The 26,449-nt window shown below is 42.2% G+C and overlaps 3 protein-coding genes across 3 annotated transcripts; all 3 read right to left on the bottom strand.

The window, feature by feature from the left end:
* Positions 1-143: 143 nt before the first annotated feature.
* On the bottom strand, positions 144-8,416 carry trabd (TraB domain containing). The gene is made up of 10 exons (XM_080028136.1): positions 8,357-8,416; positions 7,883-8,050; positions 6,625-6,691; positions 5,987-6,153; positions 4,942-5,082; positions 4,460-4,570; positions 4,202-4,341; positions 3,310-3,482; positions 2,482-2,578; positions 144-2,364 (listed from the first exon to the last, which is right to left on the bottom strand). Exons 2-10 carry the CDS (start codon positions 7,934-7,936, stop codon positions 2,193-2,195), a joined length of 1,122 nt encoding a protein of 373 aa, XP_079884262.1. The 5' UTR covers positions 7,937-8,050; positions 8,357-8,416; the 3' UTR covers positions 144-2,192.
* Positions 8,417-10,382: 1,966 nt separating this feature from the next.
* On the bottom strand, positions 10,383-15,945 carry panx2 (pannexin 2; the record flags this gene model as incomplete). Its single annotated transcript, XM_080028349.1, has 5 exons — positions 10,383-10,705; positions 10,994-11,170; positions 11,886-12,021; positions 13,180-14,294; positions 15,717-15,945. The coding sequence occupies 5 exons, from the start codon at positions 15,943-15,945 to the stop codon at positions 10,383-10,385; spliced, it is 1,980 nt and encodes a 659-aa protein (XP_079884475.1).
* A 5,143-nt stretch (positions 15,946-21,088) lies between these two features.
* Positions 21,089-24,654, bottom strand: mlc1 (modulator of VRAC current 1; the record flags this gene model as incomplete). Its single annotated transcript, XM_080027617.1, has 11 exons — positions 21,089-21,169; positions 21,561-21,716; positions 21,980-22,102; positions 22,405-22,461; positions 22,592-22,708; positions 22,781-22,849; positions 23,032-23,133; positions 23,278-23,379; positions 23,509-23,562; positions 23,758-23,847; positions 24,388-24,654. 11 exons carry the CDS (start codon positions 24,652-24,654, stop codon positions 21,089-21,091), a joined length of 1,218 nt encoding a protein of 405 aa, XP_079883743.1.
* Positions 24,655-26,449: the final 1,795 nt, after the last annotated feature.

Here is a 26,449-nt window from a genome sequence, read left to right as displayed (position 1 = left end):
CATATTTTTTTTTTTAAATTAACCTTTTTTAAATAAAAAAAACGTGCATACCGACATTTGAGAATGACTGGTATGGTTGATAGTTAAACTCTCACACTAATGCAACAGGGTTAAAAAAGCAACATCTTTAAGGCAAATATAGTTTATCTTTATTTGAAATATTTTAATAATTAATTACAGAAGTTAGGATTTAATGTTTGGTTTGACGACAATGACAAACCCACACACACACACACACACAGGTGTGGGGAAACAAATCTCACAACAAATACAAGCATTCAATAGTTTTTCTCTTGGCACATCTCAAACACACGACAGATTAAACCTTTGGAAATTATACAAGAGGGTAAAATGTTTGAGGTTCACTTTACCATACTGCTGAGGGACTGAAACGCATGACTATGTCCCCTCCACTCTTTTAGCATTCTTAGCTCCTACTCAAGCAAGAGACATGTTTTATAAATTGGAAGACCAGTTATCTATGAAGTTTGATGTGTGGAGAACTTTAAAGTGGTTAAATGATGTTTCTAAAATAAAATGGCACTCCTTCATTCACTCAAGTCCTACATTAGCTTGAACCATTTCCAGAATTAAATACAGTATACAATCTCCTTTTCTATTGCTGACATCAAATCACTTAATATGAGAATACTTGATGTTGGGACAGATGGAGTTATTGGGACATATCCTGCAAGTTCAAGAAGATGTCATCTAGACTGTAATAACAAGACATGCAATAACAAGCTCTGTACAATGGATACAGGTCAGTGCCTCAGCAGAGGGTCAAAGGCAGCAGTGATAGCAGTGTAAGGCTTAACCTCCCAACTCTGACCAGTTACTTCCCTCCATGGGAATCCCGGCTAGAAATCATTACAGCAAAGTTCATTCCTTAATTCTAGGGAAACAAACCAATGTCTTTTTTCATCATCTCAATCCCCATTTCATAATCAGACGGGCAAGCAACAATGCATATTTCATAGAATGTAAAACAGCTGGTTAACTAAATGACCCATGTTCGCACATAAGAGATGGCTTTCTGAACCCTTACTCAGTTAAAGCCAATACGAGAGGGTCCCTCATATGGAAGGTACAATCAAAACAATAGTATACAACATTAACGCATTGCTCATCCGGAGGCACATTTAATCAGTCCGTTGACCACAAAAAATGAAGGGGTGGTCGTACCGTGTCAATTTGAAACGAAGACAACACAAACAAGATGGTCAACATTTAGGGCGACATTAATTATGAATCAGGCCTATCGTATAATCATAGAAAGATAGAATATTAGAAACTTGCATTGACCATTGGGTTGCAGACAGTATGTGCAAGATGCATGTAACACACATTTTCCCCCTTCCATTGAGTTCACCTTTAGCCCTTACAGCTGCAATATGAGGCACTTGTCTGTGGATGACAGCCGGACCGTGCACTTGGAAAATAGGTAATTTAGTCTAAAGCTAATTCTGTACATGCGTTTTGGAAGAACATGAATTTCAAATGACATACTTTAAATTAATAAAGAAAATTATAGTGAGCTTTTTAATTTTCTAAAATATATTTTCATAATTTGTTTATTATATCGATGACATCCTGTTCAACTGTCTTTTCTCTTCCATAGGCCACATGTGCAGTACAAGACTATACTCCAGTCTCTTATAAAGTGCTGGACTTCGACAGGGCTGGTTGGCACCGGAAAGGAGAAAGGAATTAGGAGACAGCATTACAACAGGGTACCTCTCAAAAAAATGCCTCAGTTGCATCAGGGTAGCTGACTGAAGATGATCCTGATAATACTGTACTTGTCAATTGAAAACTCTGCAGACGAGTGATTTTAAGGAATGGTGGGGGAAATATGTATTTCTATTCAAAAGGAATTATTGGCATATGTAAACCTTACAAAATGCAGGGTTTGCACCAAATATGAAGGAAAACGAAGAGTACTGTCATGGTTTCTTTGGCAGTACGGCCCCTGCTGCGTCTACAGGGTCTGCAGTAGGAGGCGGGAGGCTCTTCTTGACCCCCTGAGGTCCTTGTTAGTTCATCGTCGTGTGCGGCTGGTTGAAATCTTTCCTCCAGCCTCACTTCCTGTGTTTAAGGCCATTGGTGAAGGATGCATTGTTTTAATAGATCAAAAAGGTCATGTCACTGATGGCTTTAGAGAAGGCCAGTCGAGGAAAGGGGGGGGGGGGTCAAGCAGGGGGTGGATGTATGGTCTCCAGTATAGATTGGACTGCAGGTAAAGACAGCAGCGTTCTACCTAGACTCCCTCCAGCACGGTAGCAGGCATATCCCAGCATTCCCATCACAACACCCTTTATGACATTCCGCACCACCCAGCCAAAACGTGAGGGAGGTGCGACGCTAAAAAGGAAGAGACACATAGACACAATGAGCAACTGCGCGCTTATCGAGGAAGAGTCACATGATGTATCTTTTACAGGCTTCCTGTAATGTAATGCCAAAACAAGATAAACGTACCTCATGATTTCATCAATGTTGAGCTCCTTCTCCCAATTTCTTTCTATGCCAGGGACATGACCCATCCCTACAACCCCCACCACCACGCCAGGCACTTCTACAAGAGAGGATAAGATGTTTTGTTACACAAACAATCAACACTTACACAATCACATGTGTTAATATTTCTATCATTAGGTGTGACAGGTAAAGTCATCTCTTTTATCAGTGAGTCACCATTTCAGGGGCATTCTGAAAAAATTAATCATCCAATACTCAGACAAAGACAGACAAAACCATATTTCAATTACCAAGAACAAATGCACTGCAGAAACTACAATATGATTTTAAGTGAGCATGACTTCCCGTTGTCTCGCCATCCAAGCAATATTTGCTTTTAAAATGAGAGAAACTTAATAAAAACATGTCCCACTGCTTCAGTGAAATATAGTTAAACATGGTGCATGCAAAAAATGCATGTACAGAATGACTTAGCATTTCCATCAACAGTCTCTGTAGCATTCAACCCGCATTGTCATGACTGTCCGGTAATTACACAACAATCTGGTAACAAATGTGGTGATAGATAAACACAGTACACATGTTTGCAATTTTGAAGATACATTTAAATGTACAATCAAATTAGCATTACATGTTAATTTCCAAAGAGCAATGTATAAGCAAAACAACAAAATGAACAGGCAAAACAGTATTTTATGATGAGAGGATGAAAATATAAGCATACATAAACCATAGATCCTATAAACATACTGTATATACATGTCAAGGAGGGAGGAATAACAAATACATATATAAAACTGTGAAATTATTAAGCGGTGTAATACGCACTCTGGGCATTAGGGGGGGCCTCCACACAGCGTGTAGCCAGGCGGAGCGTCTGTGTAAGATAGATGTCTCTTTCAGCCACGATGGTCTGGTGGAGAGCAGGAAACTCGCCGATCATCTCGGACATGGTCTGCTCCAGCAGGTCCTTCTGTTTGCACTTCTCTACGTCCTCTTTACTGAAACATGATGACACATAGTTCAACACAGGAAGCACTGGTGGTCACGTAGGAAGTAGTTCATGGTTAAGAAAGAAAGAGGAACAAAAATGCAAAGGGCCCTACACAGTCTGCATTATTTATTTAGTATTCTCTCTAGCAGTCTTTATACAAGATGTATTCAATGCCTAACCCTAAACATTTATTATCTTTAGGGGCAAATTAGCCATACATTTTCCAGGCTTTAAAGACGCCGTGGAAAATTCCCCTTCAGTTTTAAAGCACAATCTAAGAAATACCGCAAGATGGACACATAATCGCATTCTATAGAAAGCCGCCAGTCAGATCTCACAGAGGCTGACATTAAGAAATTGGCATGTGAAATATGTGTGGGCGCACGTTCCCCTAGCTCTAAACAGAACACACAGATAAACAGCCATGATGCTCACACACATACACTGTGGCTGCCTTTATACAAGATTGAAATTGATCAACGCAAAATGTGTGCTACTTTTACAACAATTCTCCCAAATATTTATTTAATATCTATCATTTACAATAAAATATATATATATTTTTTAAACTTTACTCTACTCACAAAATAGAAATTTCTGAAGAGAGACCGTTCAACGGCTTTATTCTTTTTTGAACAGCAGTGTCTAATGATATAGATGTATTAAAAAAAAAAGATCTCACGACCCTGTGTCTTATGACAAAAAGTGACTTAGGTGAGCTTGTACCTGATTGGGTCGGACAAAAATAAAAGTCCCCACGCCAGACGGGCCTTTTGCCACAGACTGAGAGCAGCAATGGCCCTCTTGAATGTGACAGGGATCGGCCTGTCCCCTAGGTGAAATTTACAGAATGGCACCTGTCTAGACTGTGTGAAAAGAAAAATATCAAGGATTAAAGATAAGAGAGGAAAAAAAAGAAGACGTAAAAAATTTAACCGTTATTCAGCTTTCTTTTTTTAAACTTATTTTTGTGTGTGTGTTTACCGCTTTGTAGGCCTCCCTAAACTCCCCACCAGGAGCCATGCCCAGTTGCTCTGTTATGTGAGCTGAAACTTTAAGCAGCAGAATCTGCATCAGGCCAGACATCAGCCCGTTCTGAAGAAACACACAGTAAGGCAGGAATATGCATTTAGTAGTCATTCTTTTCATTTATATGTTTTATGCACTCACAAAAACATAACTTAAAACATAAGAGACATAAGAGGAAAAAACACATAAGTCCTGAACAGACTAAAAGCTCATACTCCATCCTGTTGTGCATCATATATCAGAGATATTGATTTTTCCATTAAGAATTAATGCATGCTACAACCCCATTCGCTGTGTCTCCCAAACATAGGATGACAGCTTTTTCCGGTGTCAAAAACCCTTTTCTCTCTTTTTTTCCCCTCCTTCCTCCATTTCATCTGCTATTGTTGTTTTTCACACTACCACCATTTTGAATCAACGTTATCTTGAGGCCTGACCTGTTTGATGGCCTGCTGAACCTTATCCAGGTTGAGGTCTTTAGCTTCCCTCAGCAGTGTGCTCTCGTCCATCTTCAGCATGGACACCCTGTACTCGCACAGCTCCACCACCACTACGTCTGGCTGCACAGCGCAGATCGTCTGTTTGAGGGAGAGAAAGAGCAGCGGGTATGTAACATAGGATACAGAATAAAGGCGCAATCACACTAGGAATTTGTGCTGTGCCCGAGCGTGATTGACGGCTAAAGTCTAGTTCGTTTGACCAGTGCGAATGCTCCGTAACACGATCAAGCACGATACACTAACGTGCCAGAGTTGGAAGACGTGTGCTTCGTCGCGGTACTGATCCACATGTAAGCGCACAAGCATAAATCCGTAGTCTTGACATCGATTTATGTTCCCCGCGACCCAATTCGTCAATTCTCGCAGTGGACATTTAGAAAAATGTTTCTGAAGGGTTTACTTTAAACTGAAGTGGAAAGTTTGCTGCAATTTTGTCCAGAGGAAAATATTCAACTTGGTGACATAATGGCAAAAAGCAATTGTGCTTAGGCCAGGATCTTTTGATGCAGTGCAAGTGCAGGTCGGGCCTAGCCAGCAATGGAGGCCGCTGTCCGGCATATCCCGCCTACCAAGTGGGGGTACTGTGCGCAGAGTAAACGCAAAGCCAGATCTAGGGTTACTTTTCCTTACCAAACCATGCTGAACCTTTTACTGTGCTGCTCAGTGGAAACGAGGCATAAGAGAGCATAAGGGGGTAAGAGAGTAACATCTAGCAAATGAACAGTGAGGGAGGAAGTAAAAACAAAAGACAAAAAAAAGTGGGAAAGAAAAAGCAGACAAGCTTTTCCTTATGCTTGGCAAAATAGGAATGCCAACCTGATTACCGTATACAGGCAGACCAACTAATAATCGCTTAAGGGTGCTACTCTACAGCAGTTCTCCACATTCACAGAATCCCTCCATTATTTCCCTTTGGCAATAAATAGGGTGTTAGGTGGCAGTGTACTGTATGAAGGCTGTTTAAAAATTCTCATTGCCTCACCTTTCTCACATCCTCTTTGCTGCTGTCACTGAAGTGAGCAGTGCCCACCAGGTACAGGATGCTGCCATCAGCAGCAGTAAGACGGGTCACTGTCTCTGGGAGCTCGGGAGAAGGCTGCCGGCGCTGGGCTCGCAGCTGCCAAAGCAGTTCCAATGCTTCACCCTCCGCTAGGAAGGAACAACAGAAACCGTTATTAAAGCCAATAAAAGGTTCATGGAGATGGGTTAAGTTACAAGTGCACACCACATAAAAAAGAACAACATATAAGAGACACTATACAAGAGGTTGGGATTTTCTAGGAGTATTATGAACCCAGTAGCAACCGGTTAAACTGCATTCTTGAGGTATGTTGTGTAATAATATGGAGATTATCTACAATTACATCATTAAGTAGCACTACACAACATGTGGCAAATTCCTTTTTTGTACAGAACATAGACTTTCACTATTGTGACATGAATATTTATAATATGAAATGGAAATGGATTGTCAGCTTGATAAACTATTATAAATTTAAAAAAAATTTAAGTATTAATTTTTTTGTAACAAAGAACATGACATGACAAATGGTCATGACAGCAATGGTATTACACAATCTTTCTGGTGAAATACTATTTCGAGAAAAACAAACAGCTTACAGAGGCCTGGAGGTAGACGAGGCAGTTCCTCTTCAGAGGGATCCTCTATTGAGCCAACCGACTCATCCTGGCAATCAAAGAAACAGCAAGCAATATCTTAGACCAGTGGTTTTCAAACTGTGGGGTTATGGCAGGGGGGGGGGCGCGGATGAATATGTGAAAAAAAATAATAATCTAAAGATTTTTTTTTGAGTTTGTGTTTTTATATTAAGATCACGGCATAGCTGGACAAGAGTTCTTCTGCTTCGTTCCTCTTACTGCATTTAAATGCATTCATTATATTACAGAGAAATAGGTCTTGTTAAAGAAAAAGACCACCAAGCCCAACCCAGAGGACCCTGCACAATTTTTTTCATTTTAAATTAATATTTTTATGGAAAATCCATGTGTCCTTCTTCAATAGCTTCTAATTCATCAGACCCAGTGTCTCCAAATTATTTGTTCACACAAAATTCCTCATATTTAGCCTCTTAATTTTCCTCTCAAAATGCACCAGATTCATGCATTTCACTTTAAAAAGGTGAAAAAAAATCGCCGGACCCCGCTAGGAGGGTCTGGTTCTCCACTGGCTACTATTTTCCTCCAGCAGGACATTGGAGGCACTAGCGAAAAAACACTGGATGTGTGAATGACATTTAACTAGTCAATAATTTGGGCAAGTCTGTCTGTCTATCTATCTTTCTCACTCCGCTGCACACTCAGTCACTACTATCCATGCTTTCAAGGAAGCAGGATTAAAACACTGGATTTAGATGTTAAAATTTATTAAAAAATTTGCTTAAAAATGCAAAAAAAAATTAGAATGTTTCAAAAATATGTTTAAATTTGTAAAATAATTAAAAGATCTTTCAAAACACAGGGATTTAGAAAAAAAATGGGGGGGGGGTTCCGCTGAAATTTGTTCTCTGAGGGGGGGCTCACTCTCTCACACTTTGAAAACCCCTGTCTTAGACAGAAGGCATGTTTACACCTGCGCAAAATGAAGAGATCATTCCTCTCCACGTCTAGCCAGTTTGCGAAAGACGGACTGATTGCACACATTGAGGCAACTGCTCAGGTCAAATTAAAAATAACAATGGTGGAAAACACAACTTAATCAAGTCAGCAACAGAGTAATATACGAGTAAACACAGACTACATCATTATTATTGCAAAGGAGAAAAAAAAAGCCCCTTTATTCTTATGTGAGCTAGACATCTGAACATTTCACAACAACAAAAAATCACCCACACATAATAAGTACGCAACTGTTACAGACCTCTGAATTGTTGTCCTGTTCCATGTTTGAAGTGCTGCACGCTGCATGTAACATAGAACACAGACGTGAGCAGTGAGGCGTTCACGGACAGCTGCCTACTACGGCGCAGCGTTACCTTCTGCTGACGTTGCTTAGTGAAACGGCAAGGTTTGTAGCCTTTAGCAAAAGCTGAAATGAGTTAAAAACATAGAAATTACGTACAGGAAAAGGCAGGGTTACAAACGACAAAATTACTTCCAGGTGCGGGTCAGCTAAACATGGAGCTTTTACTGAGGGATCCTCGCTTTGGCTGGCTACCTACCGGATGATGACAGACAGCTAACTCAAGCTAAAGTAGGCTAGCCAGACCGATAACGTTATCGTCAAATAAACACGTTGTAACGTAATACTTTCAACACAAATGCTGCCATTGTCGAGTACAAATAATTTTGTAAATCACACGATAGTCGTCTAAAACAAATGTGAAAAACTTACTGAGCAAGCCAGCCCTTCTGTGAATGAGCTCTTCGCCAGTACAGCAGTATGGTGCTCGGCTGTAAACTGACAGTCGCGGTGCATTCTGGTACACGTAGGCTATTGATTGTGGGGACACGCACGTTTATTTGGAGAATGTTTTTTAATTGGTTTTCATTATAATGTTTCACACAGTACAACCAACCAAAGTCGCGCGGACTTTCCTTTACTCTACGTTATCACTAGACCTTCAAATATTTACCTCTGCTACTGTCTCAATGTGAAAGTGTAGCCTACACAGAAATGCAGAGAGCTGTATGCCTACTACAACATACTGTATGCCCTCACACATACTCACTCACTCGTTCGTGCGTGCTACAAGTCTTAAAGTGCTTTCAGATGCATTTAGTGTGCTCGATTAGTCTATTGTGGGGGAGTTTGAGCTAACCTGTGTCATGACAATGATATGGAACATTTGTTATTTTAACTGAAAGGTAGGCTGAAGTGGGTAAGCTACCTCCAATCACAGTCTTGAAAGTGTGCCTTTAACTGAATTTCCCAGAAGAAAAGGTGAATATAGTATGCATAGGTATGTAGTGGATGTCACATTGTTGAACAAGTCAGTGCAGCCAGACGTTCCTGTAATCATATGCAGCTGGACAAAATGGTATGAAGCTGTTGTGGTACCAATCCCCCTCTTGTTCACTCACTTGTTTCCTGTGAAAAGTGTAAGCATAGCCTTCCTTATACGCTTGTTTTATACTACAAATACCAGACCAACTACTCTACAAATTCCTTTAAAGTGGATGCGAACACAGTGCGAGAATGGGTAGAATCCCAGAAAGAAGTTTGAATTGTGTCCGAGACAGATGCCAATCAAAAGCTTCTTCATCATGTAATAAACCTTCAAGCTATGAACAACGTTAAATCTATTCTTCACTTCATTCACTTCACATGACAGCACTCCCACAAGAAGCCAGCAGAACACAAAAGTCACATATTTTACCATAGGGAGCGACTCCACTGCTAAAGTCTTCAAGAAGAAAACACCCACATTGCTGCTTTTTCTCCACAAGATGACATAGATACTCGGTACCTATCGGACAAATCTGACCGTTTCTCCGAGCAATAATGGTAGTTACAAGTCACCTCACAGTGTGAGTGTGTATAATATGCCAATTGACCTATTATTGGCGTGCAAATGTAGTCCAGTCAAGATCTGATTCACATTCATATTCCATTAAGTGAAATGGCTGATATGATAAAGCCATGAAAAGTGTGTTATACTTGGAACACCCCACAAAATACTGAGTCATACACAGTGTCTATACATGTATAGTGTTCTGTGAAATATGCTGTAAGCGCATACATTATTGCCACAATATTGGGATCTTTTGCATATTAATTGTGCAGATTTTAGCCATTGTATTGCGTGAGCTACCTTTCTACTCGGCTATTGGGATAAAGGGACTAAGCGTTAACATATGTGTTTAAAATACATTTTGTTTGAAGCCATGATGCAATCGTCTTTGCAGATTTGCATCTCTAAAAAGTGTGTGCTATATTTTCTTATTTCTTTTTTTAGAAAGCTCACTCATCTCTCATTGCCATTCATCCCTCCATTAGGCCTCTGTTAATGCTGCTGTTTGAACCTGCACTGTAGCACCCTGTTGCTTTAAATCACTGCTGGTTTCATTGGTGGGTTTTAAGCCATACACAGTCATCCTGAGACATGATTGTGACATCATTTCCCACATTAGTACTCTGGCCAACATGATCTAAGAGATACACTGGTTTGTTATCCTCTGAATTCATTTCCCGTCTAAAAGTTGAGTCATTTTGCTTTCACGACTACCAAAAATCCATGTCGTTTTCTCACAGTCCATCTCCCGCCCAATTCCACCCATCACAGACATTTGTGAGTTAATTTAAAGAGCTGAGGTGGCTGTTGTTGATAGGAGGTGACTGACGTGTTGGTCAAGTGCGCAGAGCGTAGTGTCGGGGTGGGAAAAGGAATCTCGGTCCATGTTCCTCTTCCTCTCCTCCTTCAGCATTCCCCAGCGGCAATGAGCTCCCCAGGTCTCTCCGCCAGTCTGTCCATACGGTTCTTTTCATCCTCTTCTTCCTCAAAGAGAGTGTGATGTATACTGCTCAGTAGCTGGTGTGTCGAGGCTTTGGTCAGTGGAGGTGGTTGAGACTCCGGTTTTGCGGGCTGGGTGTAAGGCTCCCTCTGGGTTGGAGACGACTTGGGACTGAGGGGGTCTTCACTGGACGGAGGGTTCGGGCTCACCCCGTTCTCGTAACTAGTAGTGGGCAGGGTCATTGTAGTAAAGGCAGAGTTGGTGCATTCCGGAGAGCATACCTTAGTTTCTAAAGAGACAAGAGGAGAAATGGCAGACAATATTCAAAAAAGAATCTATGAAACTATTTAAACTATAAAGTTTGTGCGTCCCTTACGCTGACGTTTTGCATTCTAAGGCTGTGTGGCCACCATGGAAGGCGGCATTAGCAATATTTATTTAAGCAAGTGGAATGACATGTCCTCAATAATCATAGCCACTGTTTTAACAAGCTGTGGTTGTGGGCGTTTGTCTCTTAAATGTGATCAAATCTGCCCAGAACCAGAATGAGCAAGAGTGAGGCAGAGATCAGTCTTACCTGTAATTGCACCAGACACACAAACAATAGTGTGCGTGCCTTCAAGGTACACAGCATCCACGTTGGGTAGAGGTTCTGTGGTTGTGGCCTCTACCTTTGGCTTACGAATGGTCAGCATGTATGGGTGGACGTCCAGAGAGAAGTTGCGAGCATGCTTTTTGTCCATCCCACTAGCATCTACGATTGAAAATGAAAGGTCTGACTTAAAAGGAGGTAAACATTACAGCTAGGTAGTTAGCTAAGATAAGTCATACATCCAGAGTAACTTGCCTTAACCTCTTGGGACAAGCTCTAAACACAACATGTATTATCAGTGTATGAAAGTGATATTGAAAATATGTACACATCCAGCAGATGAGCTGAACTGAAGTTTGGTGGTGGTTCTCTGTGGGTTTGAGAGCCAGTTCCTTTACATAACAGTCATTTGATCAATCGCAAAAAAAAATGCTACAAGGAGCGGGTCATTATAACTGACCTGTAACTGCAAACGAGACAATCAGTGAAAAAACACTTTTCTTATTTAGTTATTATCAATGCCTTTGCTCGGGGTACGATCTCCGAACCTTACCAAAACGATGTAAGGCAAGCAGAGTGAAACATCCTGTGTTACCCACACATTACTAAATCAAAGTTCTCTTTGCTTTCATATTGGAAGGTTATTAATCTGACATAGTCACATATAAATGCATTACCTCATTGCGGTGCATCCTGCTATCGCTCTTTCACTTGCTTCCTAAACAAAACAACACACACTTGGGCGCTGGTGTCGTAAAAACACTACCGCTTTTAGTTTAATTTAAAGTAGCTACTTTCATTCATTTAAAGTAGCTACTTTAAATGAAACATTTCTTTCTTAACACGTCACAAAATTACTTTTCATTGTACCACATACCTTTTGTTACAGGATACTGTGTACTCTTGCTATCCTGAAGTGGCGCAATGAAGTTGTCTGCCACTGTCTTTCGTTTGATTGGTTTGGGTTTTTCAGCCTTGGTGTTATTTTCTAGACGTGTTGTCGTTAGGGGTTCCTTTAGAAAGGACAGAGACAAAGAAACTGTTAATTATCATAGTTTAAACTGCTGTTCAGGTAGCCAGAGGCAACAATTAAAGCAGCATTAAAGAGTTCTACATACAGTATTTTGGAAGACCTACATAGGACCACTTCCTGTTTCTGTTCATAGAAAGATGCTCTTATAAAGAGCTGATATGGGTCATTTGGAAGATGTGCAGAAGTTTTAGTATAATACATAGTATAATTACACTCAACAAAAATATAAACGCAACACTTTTGTTTTTGCTCCCATTTTTCATGAGATGGACTTAAAGGTCTAAAATTCATTCCAGATACACAATTGTACCATTTCTCTCAAACATTGTTCACAAATCTGTCTAAATGTGTGATAGTGAGCACTTCTGCTTTGCTGAGATAATCCATCCCACCTCACAGGTGTGCCACATCAAGATGCTGATCTGACATCATGATTAGTGCACAGGTGTGCCTTAGACTGTCCACAATAAAAGGCCACTCTGAAATGTGCATTTTTTTGCTTTAATGGGGGTCTGGGGACTCAGAACCAGTCAGTATCTGGTGTGACCACCATTTGCCTCATGCAGTGCAACACATCTTCTTCGCATAGAGTTTATCAGATTGTCAATTGTGGCCTGTGGAATGTTGGTCCACTCCTCTTCAATGGCTGTGTGAAGTTGCTGGAGACGGCTTATGGTGGAGAATTGAACATTCAATGCACGAGCAACAGATCTGGTTGACATTCCTGCTGTCAGCATGCCAATTGCACGCTCCCTCAATGCTTGTGGCATCTGTGGCATTTTGCTGTGAGACAAAACTGCACATTTCAGGGTGGCCTTTTATTGTGGACAGTCTAAGGCACACCTGTGCACTAATCATGATGTCAGATCAGCATCTTGATGTGGCACACCTGTGAGGTGGGATGGATTATCTCAGCAAAGCAGAAGTGCTCACTATCACACATTTAGACAGATTTGTGAACAATGTTTGAGAGAAATGGTACAATTGTGTATCTGGAAGGAATTTTAGATCTTTAAGTCCATCTCATGAAAAATGGGAGCAAAAACAAAAGTGTTGCGTTTATATTTTTGTTGAGTGTAGTTGGAAGTATAATTCGTTTTCTATAGGAAAACAGGTTTAGATTCTGCAGCTGCCTCACCTTGAATGATTGAGGAAGAGGATTGGAGCTGGGGATCCATTTGATCTTCTTGCGGGGCCGTTTGATGACCAGCGGTTCCCCACCAATCTCTCCCATTCCAAGATCAGAGGGGTCCATATTGGCATCAAGTGTTTGTATCCCAGAGTCCATCATAGTGGGTGTGGCGTCGTGGTTGGACTGTGCGAGCGCAGCCAACAGCTGCCTGACCACGTTGTCATACATGAGGTCACTCTCATTGGTGATGAAGTCCAGCCGGTTGAGCGACTTGATGTGATCCCTGTTCTCGTTGCAGAACATGGCCAGGATGTTGATATCACAGAACTGAGACTTCTGCCAGCGCCGCCGTGTTTTAATACCAACTTTGTGCAGTTTGTCGAATACAAAGTTGGACTTTCGCACCACAAACAGGTGCAGCAAATTAAGCAGGATGATGAGGTTCATGGTGCAGAGCAGAGAAATATCTACTGCTGCCATGATGCGCTGCAGCTGCACAGCAGGCAGCTTACAGTTGACCCTGAGCTTCAGCTCTAGATAGCTGCTAATGTCCGGGGGCTCACCCAGTGCGCAGGTGAACTCATTCTGCCTTTGACGAGCGTAATAGGCGCTCAGGTAGGAAATGGGGATAGAGCTAAGGCAGATAATAGCCAAGTGGCGTGCCAAGTAAATCTTAGCTAGAAAGTTACTCTCGCCTCGTCTCTCTAAGTATTTCTCAAACAGGTTCTGCTCGGGGCTTTTCTCTTTCTCAGCATTCTCTATGATCTCCCTCCTCTCTCGCTCAGTTATGCCAGGTCCTTTGGATTGGATCTGCTTCTCAATCTTTGGGGCTCGGCCCTCAGCAGCTCGATGATAGCAGTTATCAATTTCTTGAAGCAGGAAATTGAGCTCTGAGGTGAGTCGAGTAGAGGCAAGGAACTCCCAGCCCAGAGCAGGAATGTACATGATTCCAGCAAAGGCCAGCAGGGCGTAGGGCAGGAATTTATGTTCAAATAGCGAAGGCCAAAGGTGAGACTCCACACCAGGTTTAGCATCCCGCAGCTCTGTCCAGCAGTAGCCTCTGGCGTACAGTGCCTGGTCTCTGGTGAAGTTGTGCGGTGTGTAACAGTATATGGACTCCTCTGAGGAAAGCACAGATAGAAAGAATCAGACCCAAACACTACTTTAAGAAGTTGGATGATGACATCTAACAATGCTCGATCCTGAGCCTCTTTTTTCCCCTGTTCTGGCCATATGAAAACTTTGCAATTTAACGACCTGCAAGACCTCACACAAACAGACAGGTTAACTAAAACCCCAGTTTAACAATTTCATCTCACAAGCTTATTTAATAATGAAAAGAGGTAAACATTCCCGAAATATCTGTAGTAGTACCCATACATTGTACAATTAAATCGGATGCGCACACACCTAGACAGAGCACTGTAAGTCAATGTGACTATTCACTCTGAATATTGCAACAGATGTTTAAAACAGACAGTCTGAGTAACAACTTGAAAGCTCAATTAATTTCTCTTCCAAAGTTAGTGGTTGATAAATGTGTCTGGAAAATATGTATTTCAATTTTTTAGGAAAATACTTGCATGAATGAAAATGATCTCTGTTTCATTTCTATTTGCACTGTATTTCTGAGAATGTTGTAGAATCCTTCAACTGTGTGTCTCTGATAACACACTGATTGTGAATTGATTGAAATGTTCGCCCGGCTCACACAGGGGAAGTGAGAACAACCCTTTCCTTTCAAGGTTTTTCTGTATCAGTACAAATCTAAGCGATTCAGGGTTCCAGCAAGTCTTTATTAAAAGCTATGACTAAAAGTGATTTATGTTCAAGTCAGCATGTATTCTTTCAAGTTACTGTCACAGAGGACAATGTGATTTCCTTGTGCTGAGTCATCTAAATATGTTTTGGTAGTGCACTAAACATCATGACAAGAAGAACTTCACTAAACTCCCACTTCTTTCTTCTGCTTAAGTTTAACGCTCAGTGCCAGATGGTTAATGACTCTATGCAGAGAGGCTGACTCAGCAGTGAACTAGCATTTGTCCCATTCATCGCTTCCAGTCTTATGCCTTCTAACCAAACAACATTACCACCCCACACACACACATAATCCATCCCCATCATTAGCCTTTCCGGCCTTTCCTACCACTCCCTGTCTGCTCCTCTAATGCATTTGTCTATGCTCCTTTTGCAGCCTTGCCTAATCTCTTACCTACACTTCTTCTTAACACTGTCTGTCTCAAGAGGACACTGTCTGAAGCCCTGCATGGCTTCATTTCAAAATATGCTGGGTGTAACTATTTCGGCTCAACTTCTTTTACATTTGTTGCATTCTTAGATAAAAAGGTTGGGTTTATCTGTGACCCTCTGTTGCCTTAAAAGTGATCTGTGTTTGCAACATTCCAAACCCGACCTATGCTAGATTCTTTCCGAAGCTATACAACTGAAGGGATACCGCAACTTTATTAGCCACGCTGGCCTTTCGCTGTTAAACATGTGGCAATGAAGGAACTGCCCTCTAGTAGGCAGTGAAGTCTCACCTGCAAAGTTCCTGGTGAAGACAAGGGTGACCAGCAGAATGGGGATGATGACCGTCCCGATGGTGACAACGCGGTCGAAGGGCAGCTCCAGCTTGAGCTGCACCATGAGGCTGGCCAGCACCCCGCCCTTCTCATCCTGGGACGAGCCGGGCAGGATCAGCTCCTTCAGCTTCTCCCCGGCGAGCAGAGCTGTAGCCATGTCTAGGTTTTGATCGAGAATGTTCTGCATCCGGAACCACAAAGGGCACACGCTACAAACTCCCTCTGGGGCTGGAGACACACTCCCTGCTGTGGTTAAATACTCATCAACACACAGACACACACAGACAGAAATGTTTTGCCAACTACAGCCCCTGTCCACACACGTGGGTAAGAAACAGGTCAAACTGTGTGGTCTGTTCTTCAGAGCTTTGAGTTTTCTTCAGTTTGCCACTGCCCCTCTTGTTTAAAAGGATAGACGTAATGTTCAGTAGCTCCTTCCTCGCTCTTCCTCCTCTGTGTGCATCCCTCTGTTTTGACCCATCTCTACAGTGTCTGGCCTCAGTCCACACACACACACGCACACACACACACACACACAAACACTGTGTGGCAGGTTGAGGAATGAGCCGTGTTTAAGAGGCGTCCTTGCGATTACAAGGGAGAACGAGCGCTGGCTGAAGAGTTGTTAAGCGAGCTTCGGGCAGGAGAAGCTCTGACCGATCCTTTCCTGAAAGACAGAAAAGCAGTCAAGGTGTGTGTTTTCATCAAAGTACAGAGAGGTACAGGATTGAATTTCTGGGGAACAATTTGTATGATAGATAATTAGTCCAACAAGCCATGGTGTGAATTTGAATTGTCTCACGTGTTCCTCAGGAAGACTCTCTGTTCGCATCCATTGTCCTCCACAATGCAGTCATGTGGTGAGGACGACTAATGCTCACTCCCTGACCAGTGAAGTGTGTGATTGTGATTACATCGGAGCAAGGACACTAAAGGGCAGATTTATTTTCTAGGTAGGAAGCTAATCACACATTGATTAAGCACATAATTCAGTCAGTGATTTTGACAAATGTTCTATTTTGTTGAGAAATAATCAACCTTATCTTTTTTTTGGACACTGCCTAAATTGGTAGTCCCCTGGTCCCCCCTTTGGAGTCCTGGTGATCAATAACTCAGTGGAACAGCATGTTCACACTCGGATGGCAGGTGAACCCAGCCAGTTGGGTACCTTGTCAAGCATAGATAGTGAGTGTATGTGTGGGTGTGTGAGAGAGATACTCTTATATGGATACATGCATAAGCATGCGCCTCTACAGTCATTTTGCAGGGTGGACTTTGTTCCTGTTCACCTCACTTGAAGGTTATGTGAATGTCCTTCGGGAGGAGTGAGAATACACTTTCTCTTTTTTTTCCTCACGTCATTAATCCTTTTTTGCCCTCTTTTCACTTTTTCCCATTATACAAATGATTAAGTCCAGAAGGCCAAGCCCTCCAGTCCAGGGTTTGGAAAGTATTCTTATTACCTCTGGGATTGGAGCCTTGAGACTGCAGTTTCATGAGTACAGGGGACAATTACTTTAATCAGCATTATAGCACTATCACCCGCAGGGTGAGCAAGATCACAAGGAGCGGATTTCTTTGAAATGCTATCAGAGGACATCATTCAAGGCTGCTCTTCATATTAACGCTGACACGCTGCAAGAGAACAAAATGTCCCTTATGGTATATCATAGCACATAGTACAGATTATACTATCAGGGTTAAGTTTATCTATATCCTCAAACACTGTCTGCAGGGAGAGGGGGAAATAAACTTTGCATAATTGAAATTTAAAGGGGCAGCATCGCATTTTCTGCCCCTCAGTTGGAGGCTGCACTGCTGTCTCTGAGCCACTGGCACTGATCCAGTCCAGCAGATAATTCCCTTTATTTAGGGGATGATTCCAATGTTCAAAGAGGGAATCCCACATTCTTTGGCCGCAAATTCTGTGACCAGCAAAGCCGGCTACAAAGAGATGAAGCTCCGGGACCACAGATAAATGGAGAGGAGCCCCATTCATTCATTATGAATGAGATGATGGCTGAAGAGGGAACTGAAACTTTCTGTCCGTATAGATCTGACACTAGTTCTCAGCCATTCACAAAACAAATCCGTCCGGAAGACTAACTTTAGCAGACCAATGATAGCCTACATCTTAGAAAAAATAAAATTTTGAACTTATAGAAAACTGCACAACGTAAAATATCCTGGCTGTTTTCTCACTTTTGACAACCGAATGGGGACACTGCAGGAACATTTGATCCGGGTGATAAAAATAAGATAAGAAGATGTGTCCTAAATAGCTCGTGTTGAGCTAGGGTTCCTCTCAGAGCCGTTTGTTGACAGGTCTGTGCGTCCAGGACATCGGGAGAATCGCAACCAGTAAGGTCCACCAACGGTCCAATAGAGACTTGCATTGCAGTGATCTGCAGCTGCATGCAGATGACGAGCCGTTTCAGCACCTGAGCCGCGGATAGCTCCCGAAAAGCAAGAGAGGACCTGCTTAAAATCAAGTGTAGCGACTGTGGTGTGCGAGTGTGTGTGTGTGTGTGTGTGTGTTTGTATGTGCGCGTGCGTGCGTGCATGAGAGTCTCTGAGATATTCAATACCTGCATCAGCCGTCTACCTGTCCACGCTGGAGAGACTAGCACCGGAAGGAAAGCCATATGTGCATGCAGTGAAGGCAAAATAACAAAAATCCACTCACCACCATATCTCGCTGCATCTCAACCGGCCCGGCAGGAGTTAATCTGCAGTGCGGGCGAGCAGCTACAGCATGTATCCGAGCACACACCGGTTTGTTCCGCCTTTCCCCCCCTTACACACCCCTCTCCTCTCCCCTCCCCTGCCCTACCTCTTCCTTAGAACCGACGGATGACATAACGCATCCAGATTCCTTCGTCCATCACATCGCTTCGCTCTCATCCCAACGACGACCGCGACTCCAATAAGGACAGGTGGTGGTGTTGCAGAGCAGAGATGCTGAAACATAAATGTGTGTGCAGAAATTGATATCATACTAATTTTACAATAGCTACTTTTACATTTGTTTATCAATGAAATAGTTACCTAACTATATTTCCTCAACATTAGTGGAATGTTATACAATGGATATAGTCTTTTAAACCCACAGATTGAGAGTAGGCAATAGGGAATGTGCCTATTTAGGAATATGACTTTGGCTAAATAAATCAATGACTGACAATGACATCACTATTCAAATCAATCTACAACCACACTACAAGGCACTGCCAGTCTTTCAGTTTCTTAGTGAAAGGTGTATTCAGCCTGACCATCATTTGTTATAGTGGGACTGGCCAAAGGAATGTGAAAACAACGAATGGGATAGATATCTGTCAATCAGAATAACGGCCGGGGTGTGGCGTGCTGCGTGTTTGTTGGGAGTTGATGGTCCAAAACAACATCCGTGTTGGGGTTCACCAAGTTCAAGTTTGAAATAAAGTAGCGCCTCCTGGAGCTGATAACAGAGGAGTCCTCATTATAATGTTACGGGCTGCTGGCGCTGACTCTGGAGATAACACACAGAGAGAGGTCATTTAAGGAAACAGAATGAAGTAGGCTATTTATTTTAAAAAAAAGAAGAAGAAGGAATTCATTATCAGGCTAGTGCTCTCACTGAATGATATTTGGTGCCTTTACATTCCCACTACATCGCTGCTGAAGGGAAGCGGGTTTGCAGCAGCTTGGTAAGTTTGTTTGCAGCCTCCAGCAGCCTTGGGCTCTCTTTCTGAGCGCGCGGAGGCGGCGCAAGCCACAAGTCAGTTTTCCTCGAGCCGGTTCCCGCCGGTTGGGGAAGCCGCACCTCACTACGACTGCTTCCAATTATAGTCTCTCTATCTCTCTCTCTCTCTCCCTCGGGTTCGGCGTTGTTGCAGATATCTTTGTGTGTTCACGTCTAGGATGTGAGGCATCTTGTAAAGAATAGACTACAGAAGAATGCAATAACAGCCGGTGGGAAAGACAGAACAAAAACAAAACAAACCTGTCCTTTCATCAAAGGCTATAGGCTACTCAGTGCCCTCTCTCGAGGTCCAACTGTACAAACTGCTTTACTATTAATAAAAAAAAATATATATATAGGCTATATCGATTATATGTGTATCACTGTGGACATAGTTGAAGGTGGCAGAACTTGATATTAGCCTACATTTGGATATAATCGTATATGGGCAAATTAATGCAACAACAATTAGGCAACAACACCGTCCAGTGAAAAGAAGTCTCAACAATAAAGCATTGAATTGACATCATGAAAGAAGAATGTATAGCCAAACAATTGTATTGGAATGCAATAGATTGTAGGCTTAACTCACTTTATTTGGCCACTGAGTGTGAACCATGTCTGTTATCTCTTCATGTATACATTACATCATGCAGATTGATCAAGTGCACAACATTAAGAAATGCAACCTTAAAACATTTTACACGTTAATTACAAACATTTTATTTTTTCTAAAAAGAAATAATTACCACTACCAAACCGATATATACAGGAGAACACATAGAGGCCTAATACTAATACAAAATAAAGGCCTATAACTTACATTCAAGCGGTGTTCACTATCCTCCTTCTATGTAAATTGAGCCAGTGCTAGGCGATAGATAAGCCACCACATTTGGAGGAATGTATCAAAATTGCATAGTGTATCTCATTTAAGATAACTCTCTTCTTAGAGAAAAAAGATGAACCATTGAGAACAACATTGAGTTGGATGTACTGCATACATTCCGACATTTTCTGTCAACATGTGCAACCTTGACAATGATTCTGACAAACATAAGTGAGTTGAATTGAAAATTGCATCATACTTTGTGTGTGTGATTTTAATTGTGTACATATAAACAGCATCAAACAAAGTTAAATATTTTGAGACATCATTCATAAATCTTTGTGATTAGGAACATTTGAATACAAATGAAAATTGTCATTGATTGTTCATTGTATGTACTGTAGCTATCTGTTGTCACAGTAAAAAACTAAAACAGTTTAACACATGTGCTTAGTAAACTACAGAGAATGGTTCAATTCCCAGGTCAAATAATGTCACTCCTCGCCAAATCAGGCAACAATTATGAAACCACAGAAAACAGGCTTCAAAGAAAAATATTCAAACCATTATGTATGCAAATCTTTTCATGAAAAACAATCAAAATAAAAAAACGATTTTCAGAGAGAAAACTTTTTTCTCTCTGATTTCTTCCTCTTTATTTTCTTCATTTCCTTCTCTCTTTCCCACCATGTCTCTCTCCATCTCTGATCACATCGTTACTACTGTGTCCGGATTGTACTCCTTGTGCTTACTCTTTTCCTCTCCGTATGCTGACACTGTTCAGTGGGCCATTTGGACCACAACAGCCTTCCAGGCTATGTCTTTGTCAAAGTCCGGCAGTGTTCCATTGGGTGCGTGCTGCTGAGGGAGCAAAACAAGAAGAGGGAGATGGAGAGAGACAAATTAGGGAGAGATGAAATATGGAAGGGGTAGAGGTGACAAAAAACAATCAGATAAATGATGTGTGACGGATATGCGGCAAGTGTGTTTTTAATGTGTTTGAACTTGTAGGACCAGCTCATTGATATGTATGTATATTCATTTTCCTTTATTTATCCTCGAAAGATCATTGAGGGGTGACCCTCTTTTACAATGACGTCGAGTCAATTACAGATATATGCCATTCACATGAGCTAATGAGTCTTACACCTGAGAAATAATTATATCTATTGACACATTTTCAAATGTCTCTTGTTGAAAGTGGATTTACAGAAAAGGAGAAAGAAATACAGACGGACCACAAGTTCCTTACCTCATGGATCGGGTTGTGCATGCTGTCCTCGCACTCTGGAGCACCCCTGCGTAGCTGACTCTTGTAGGATGCACAGTGCACCACCGTGGCTGAAGTGAGAATTGCCTGCACCAGCAGCAGCACCATCAGAATCAGCAGCAGGATGTCGTAGGATTGCTGGAACACACACACACACACACACACACACACACACACACACACACACACGCACGCACGCACGCACGCACGCACACACACACACACACACACACAAGTACAAAGTACAGAGATGAAATTACTTTAGTAGAGTCAATTTTGCAGTTTCTCTAAAATCTGTTTTTTATTTTCTCATGCAAAAGAAGGTTAAGGCTGAATAGGTTATGCTGACTACAGATGCTAAACATTGCATACTAATAGTATAGTGGATTCACTTAACTGACCTTGGCTGTAGGCACATCATGCAGAAAAATTTCAATGAAGCTGATCACACTGGAAGAGAGGAAGCCGGAGGCTGAAAAGAGCAGGGGGGACGTTACGCTGCTGATGGCAATCAGCATCTCCACCTGAGAGACACCGTGAAGAAAGACAATGGAGAAACTGAGAAAATAAGTTTGAAGACAAAGATTAAAAAGGAAATAGAGTTTGTATAACTGAGAAATGTAGGAATAATAAAGATTATCCTTCATCTGCAAACAGAATAGGACCCAGAACATACATAACCTTGGTGTACACAACAATACAGAGTTTCAGATAAAGATGCTCCATACTTTCTCCTACTGAGGTAGCATGGGAAAACATGATTAATTTGGTTTGGACAGTCAAAAAACTAAATATTCCCATAGCAGATGTGCTCTCTTGTACTCACCAGACATTTGTTGGGGTATTCTGACACAACATGACTGGCAATAGCGCAAGGAAAACACTGCAAAGGATTAAAGATCAGACACAAAGTTATGTGATATAAGGCCAGTGATGGACTGCATCTTGATTATCATTGTGAGGTGCAATCATATGTCATAATGAAAAGTAAGTAGTAAAGGGAAAAGACTTACAGCCACAAGAATCCAGAAAAATGTGACTGACAAGTAGGGGCCAGGTAGCAAAGCGTCCATGTTGAGTGCAATAATTCCTCCAAACACGGCAGAAATCCCCACAATAACTTCGATCACCTATAAGAGACATTCTTAAGTGATTGATAAGAATGAACCAGATGTAAAATAACAAATGCCAGGAGTACCTACAGAATATGCTTTCAGGAGTCGAGAGGGGAACACTGCAGGCTTCATATCCACAGGTCTTTCATATGCTGGCTAAAAGATGGATACAAAGATTGAGAGGAGTTGAAAGGGGAGAGTGATAGCTATAAGGAGAATAAGGGGAGAGAGACATCAATTTTGGGTATAAAAGCAATCAGTCTCACACACACACACACACACACACACACACACACACACACACACACACACACACACACACACTTTCACACATTCACCTTCCTGTGGCAGCAGCAGTCTTCTGCAGAGCGCGCTGACAGGATGACAGTACTAGCCATCAACACCTCCAGAACAATCATCAGGATGAGGTTAAAGTTGATCTGAGAACAGACAGAGCGGGAGAGAGGGAGAACCGAAGGAAGGTTGAAGTAGAAGATAATGCTTCTTTCTGAAGAATAACTTGATACAGTATGTGCAGCCAGAGGAGTATCAGTATCCTATATATAATACTATGATGGATTTACATTGACAGCAGAAGGGTTCAGGACCAGTTTACATCCAAACCAAACCAGGCAGGTGGTGGTCACAGCAAACGTTGACACATAGACCAATTGGAAATCTGACACCTTGAAAAAAAAACGATAAAAATCTGCAATGAGTATCAAGCCTTAATTGCCTGTAGGAAATTCAATTACAAATCCATTTAGGCTAAACATAATTATCTCTTTAGCTTGGTGTGTTCATTGTTTACTCACTGCAACATGTCTGTTCTTGGCAATGGCAAGGCTGGCTATCGCCGCAGGGAGGCCCTGGGTAGAAACAGCAATGAATGAGCTGCTGCATCTATCTCTATAGCAGATGCCGTCTAAAATGGATGTGTAACTGGGATTTAGACATGACAGTGTTGAGGAAAACAATGTGTATAAACTCATTAAGGTGGTGCAGCATATAATTTCAGCATAGTATCATGGCTGTGTGAATACACTTCCATGACGGTCACTCACGGAGCCTGCGGCACAGCGTAGGTAGTCCATGGCAACAGGAAACACATTTCCCAGGTACAGAGAGAAACCAGATGTGATAAGCAGACTGCCCTGTGGACACACACACACACAACCATGCATACAAAAATACACACACTCATAAATGCATTCAACAGCTGAGACTGCACCTGAATGCTAAAACACCTCTCACCGTGCAAACATATAATACATAAATTAGAAGTGTTCAGTTCACCAGATATAACACAAAACACACAGACAAACTGCTGATATTTGAAATACTGACAGGCAGCAACCACTTTCAAACCTTTGTAAAGTTTTTTTTCTAGTTTTGTCTTGGTATGTACTCATACACCGTTCCGAAAACCCATTTTGTTATAGCTTTTGGATTATTTTGATGCATCGGACAGTCGTTGTATGTCTCTCCTCTCCAAAAATGTGGAAGCACAGAACAGGATTCCTTGTGGCCATCTCACTCAAAATGCTCTAGATTGGGATACTCTCTCTCTCATCAGAGGAAAGATCACACCAACCTATAAACTTTGTGTGTTATGGACTTAATATATACAGTACACCCTGTAATGTGCCTCCCTTGTAGCCTATGCCACCCCCTAGCCACCTCTTCGCTCTCACCCCTATGAGGACACTGTAGAGCCAAGCCCTGTAGCTGAAGCAGGGGTGCTTTAGAGGCTCCGGCTGGGCCAGCTGCAGGTCACTGGCCCTAACGTCCACTGTGTAGCTGTCCCGCTCGGGCCTATAGCGCTCCGTCCCCCTGTCTGGCCTCCTGTCCCCTGTTCCCCTGTCGCTGCGTCGGCCCAGCGACCCAGCGCCCCTCTCCAGACTGGTGGGCATGTAGCTGTAGGTGAACTCCTCCCGGGCCGAGAGCTCGTCGCACTGCATCACTGAAGCAGCTGGTGGTGGCTAACTTTAATGATGAGGTCAGCGGGTGAGGGCCACAGCCCACTGGGAGAGGAAGAGGGGGAAACATATTCCAATTCGTGAAAGTGTCATACGTTCAGGTCCAATGTCCATATTTTAACCTTGTTTTCAAAATGTTTATTCAGAGACGTTCCTATCAACAGGAAGCAATTAGCCTATTTAAAAAAAAAAGGAAGATGGATGTTTCAGGAAGGAAAGCAATGAGAAGTGCAGTAAACTAAAAGAAAATGATCAATTAGGTCACTAATGCAGTGTTATGAAATAAAACAAAACAGTTTTTCATATTGCTCCCTTGCACACTCACCTGTTGTCGAACCGCTTGCAAATGTTCCCCCAGAGATTATCCAACAAGGGTTTCCTCCGACAACTGATCAAATCACAACATGGAAGAGAGCTTGTTTTTGTCTAAAACTCCTTCTGCTCCCCATCTCTCTCGCTCACACATACACTCTCTTTCACCCCCACCCCCACTCTCTTCTCCTTTTGTATCCTCTCTCTCTCTCTCTCTCTCTCTCTCTCTCTCTCTCTCTCTCTCTCTCTCTCTCTCTCTCTCTCTCTCTCTCTCTCAATCCCTTTACACGAAACAGTCCTGAAAAGTTTTTTTTCAGAGCCCTTCAAAGCGTGGAGCTAAAACACATGGCTCTTGTGCTGCCAGCCTGCTTTGTGCCAAGGAGAGAGCGCCTGTGCATGACAACAGGGTTGGATGAAGGGGCTCGCGCTGGGGGCAGAGTTAGTAGGGCAAACACCCTTTTTACATTCCTATTTGCACATGCACACACATGCTCTACAGCCCACTCGCAAAACCAAACAATGGGCACTTAGAAAGGAGCCTATGGCAACACACAAAGTTTTCTGTTTGGAAAAGAGAGATATTCACATACAAACTATTGATGTATAGTGTCCGTGTCAATACAGTTTGTGTGTTTGTCTATGTGGTTGAATGTGTCCCCCTGTGGAATTCCCCTCACAGCTCTACTTGCAGTTCACAGCCCAGTAAATTAAGATGCCCAACAGTGCTTTAGAAAAGTGGCAACAGAGACGTTTTCAGGGCTTAATCACGTGGTTCCTTGTCTGACATAACTAATCTGATGATAGATTAGATAGATCGATTTCTGCCTTTGATGAATTTCCCCCAATTACTTATTCAGGTAGTAGGCCTTAGTCTTTTTGGATGACGACATCTTGTGAGTGTGTGCTCATTTTGTCACTGCACAAACATGTACATGTATCCTGTGCACCTCAGGACTCCATTCAGTCTTTAACACGGCGTTGCATTCCCAGCTCAACATTGTTCCCGGGCGCTGGTAACCTTGACGACTCCTTAACAACTGCTGTCCGCTCTGTCCAATTCTAATGTGTCCGCCCAACACACACAGACAGACACACAGACACAGACACACACACACACACACACACACACACACACACACACACACACACACACACACACACACACACACACACACACACACACACACACACACACACACACACACACACACACACACACACACACACACACACACACACACACACACACAGTGTAAATACCATGCACCCTTGAATAGAAAAGTAGACTATTTTGCAACAGTTCTTTGGAGACATGAATGGGGATCCACTGAATAGATATGACACTATTCAATAAATGAAAATATAAAAAAAAATAAAAATTAAATAGCCTACAGCATAGGTAATGAGACAATGAGAGATTCCCTTTCTTTATAAATGTTTAAAAAGAAATTGTGGAGCCAAACAA

The sequence above is a fragment of the Ammodytes marinus genome (assembly GCF_949987685.1).
Source record: "Ammodytes marinus genome assembly, chromosome: 5".
Taxonomy (NCBI): domain Eukaryota; kingdom Metazoa; phylum Chordata; class Actinopteri; order Uranoscopiformes; family Ammodytidae; genus Ammodytes; species Ammodytes marinus.
This window is presented reverse-complemented; position numbering and strand designations above follow the sequence as displayed.

Coding starts and splice junctions, on each gene's coding strand:
- trabd (XM_080028136.1), bottom strand. CDS start 7,936: ATGTTACATGCAGCGTGCAGCACTTCAAACATGGAACAGGACAACAAT. Junction 6,154..6,624: donor TCGTCTACCTCCAGGCCTCT/GTAAGCTGTTTG, acceptor GTTCCTTCCTAG/CGGAGGGTGAAGCATTGGAA. Junction 5,083..5,986: donor GCAAAGAGGATGTGAGAAAG/GTGAGGCAATGA, acceptor TCCCTCAAACAG/ACGATCTGCGCTGTGCAGCC.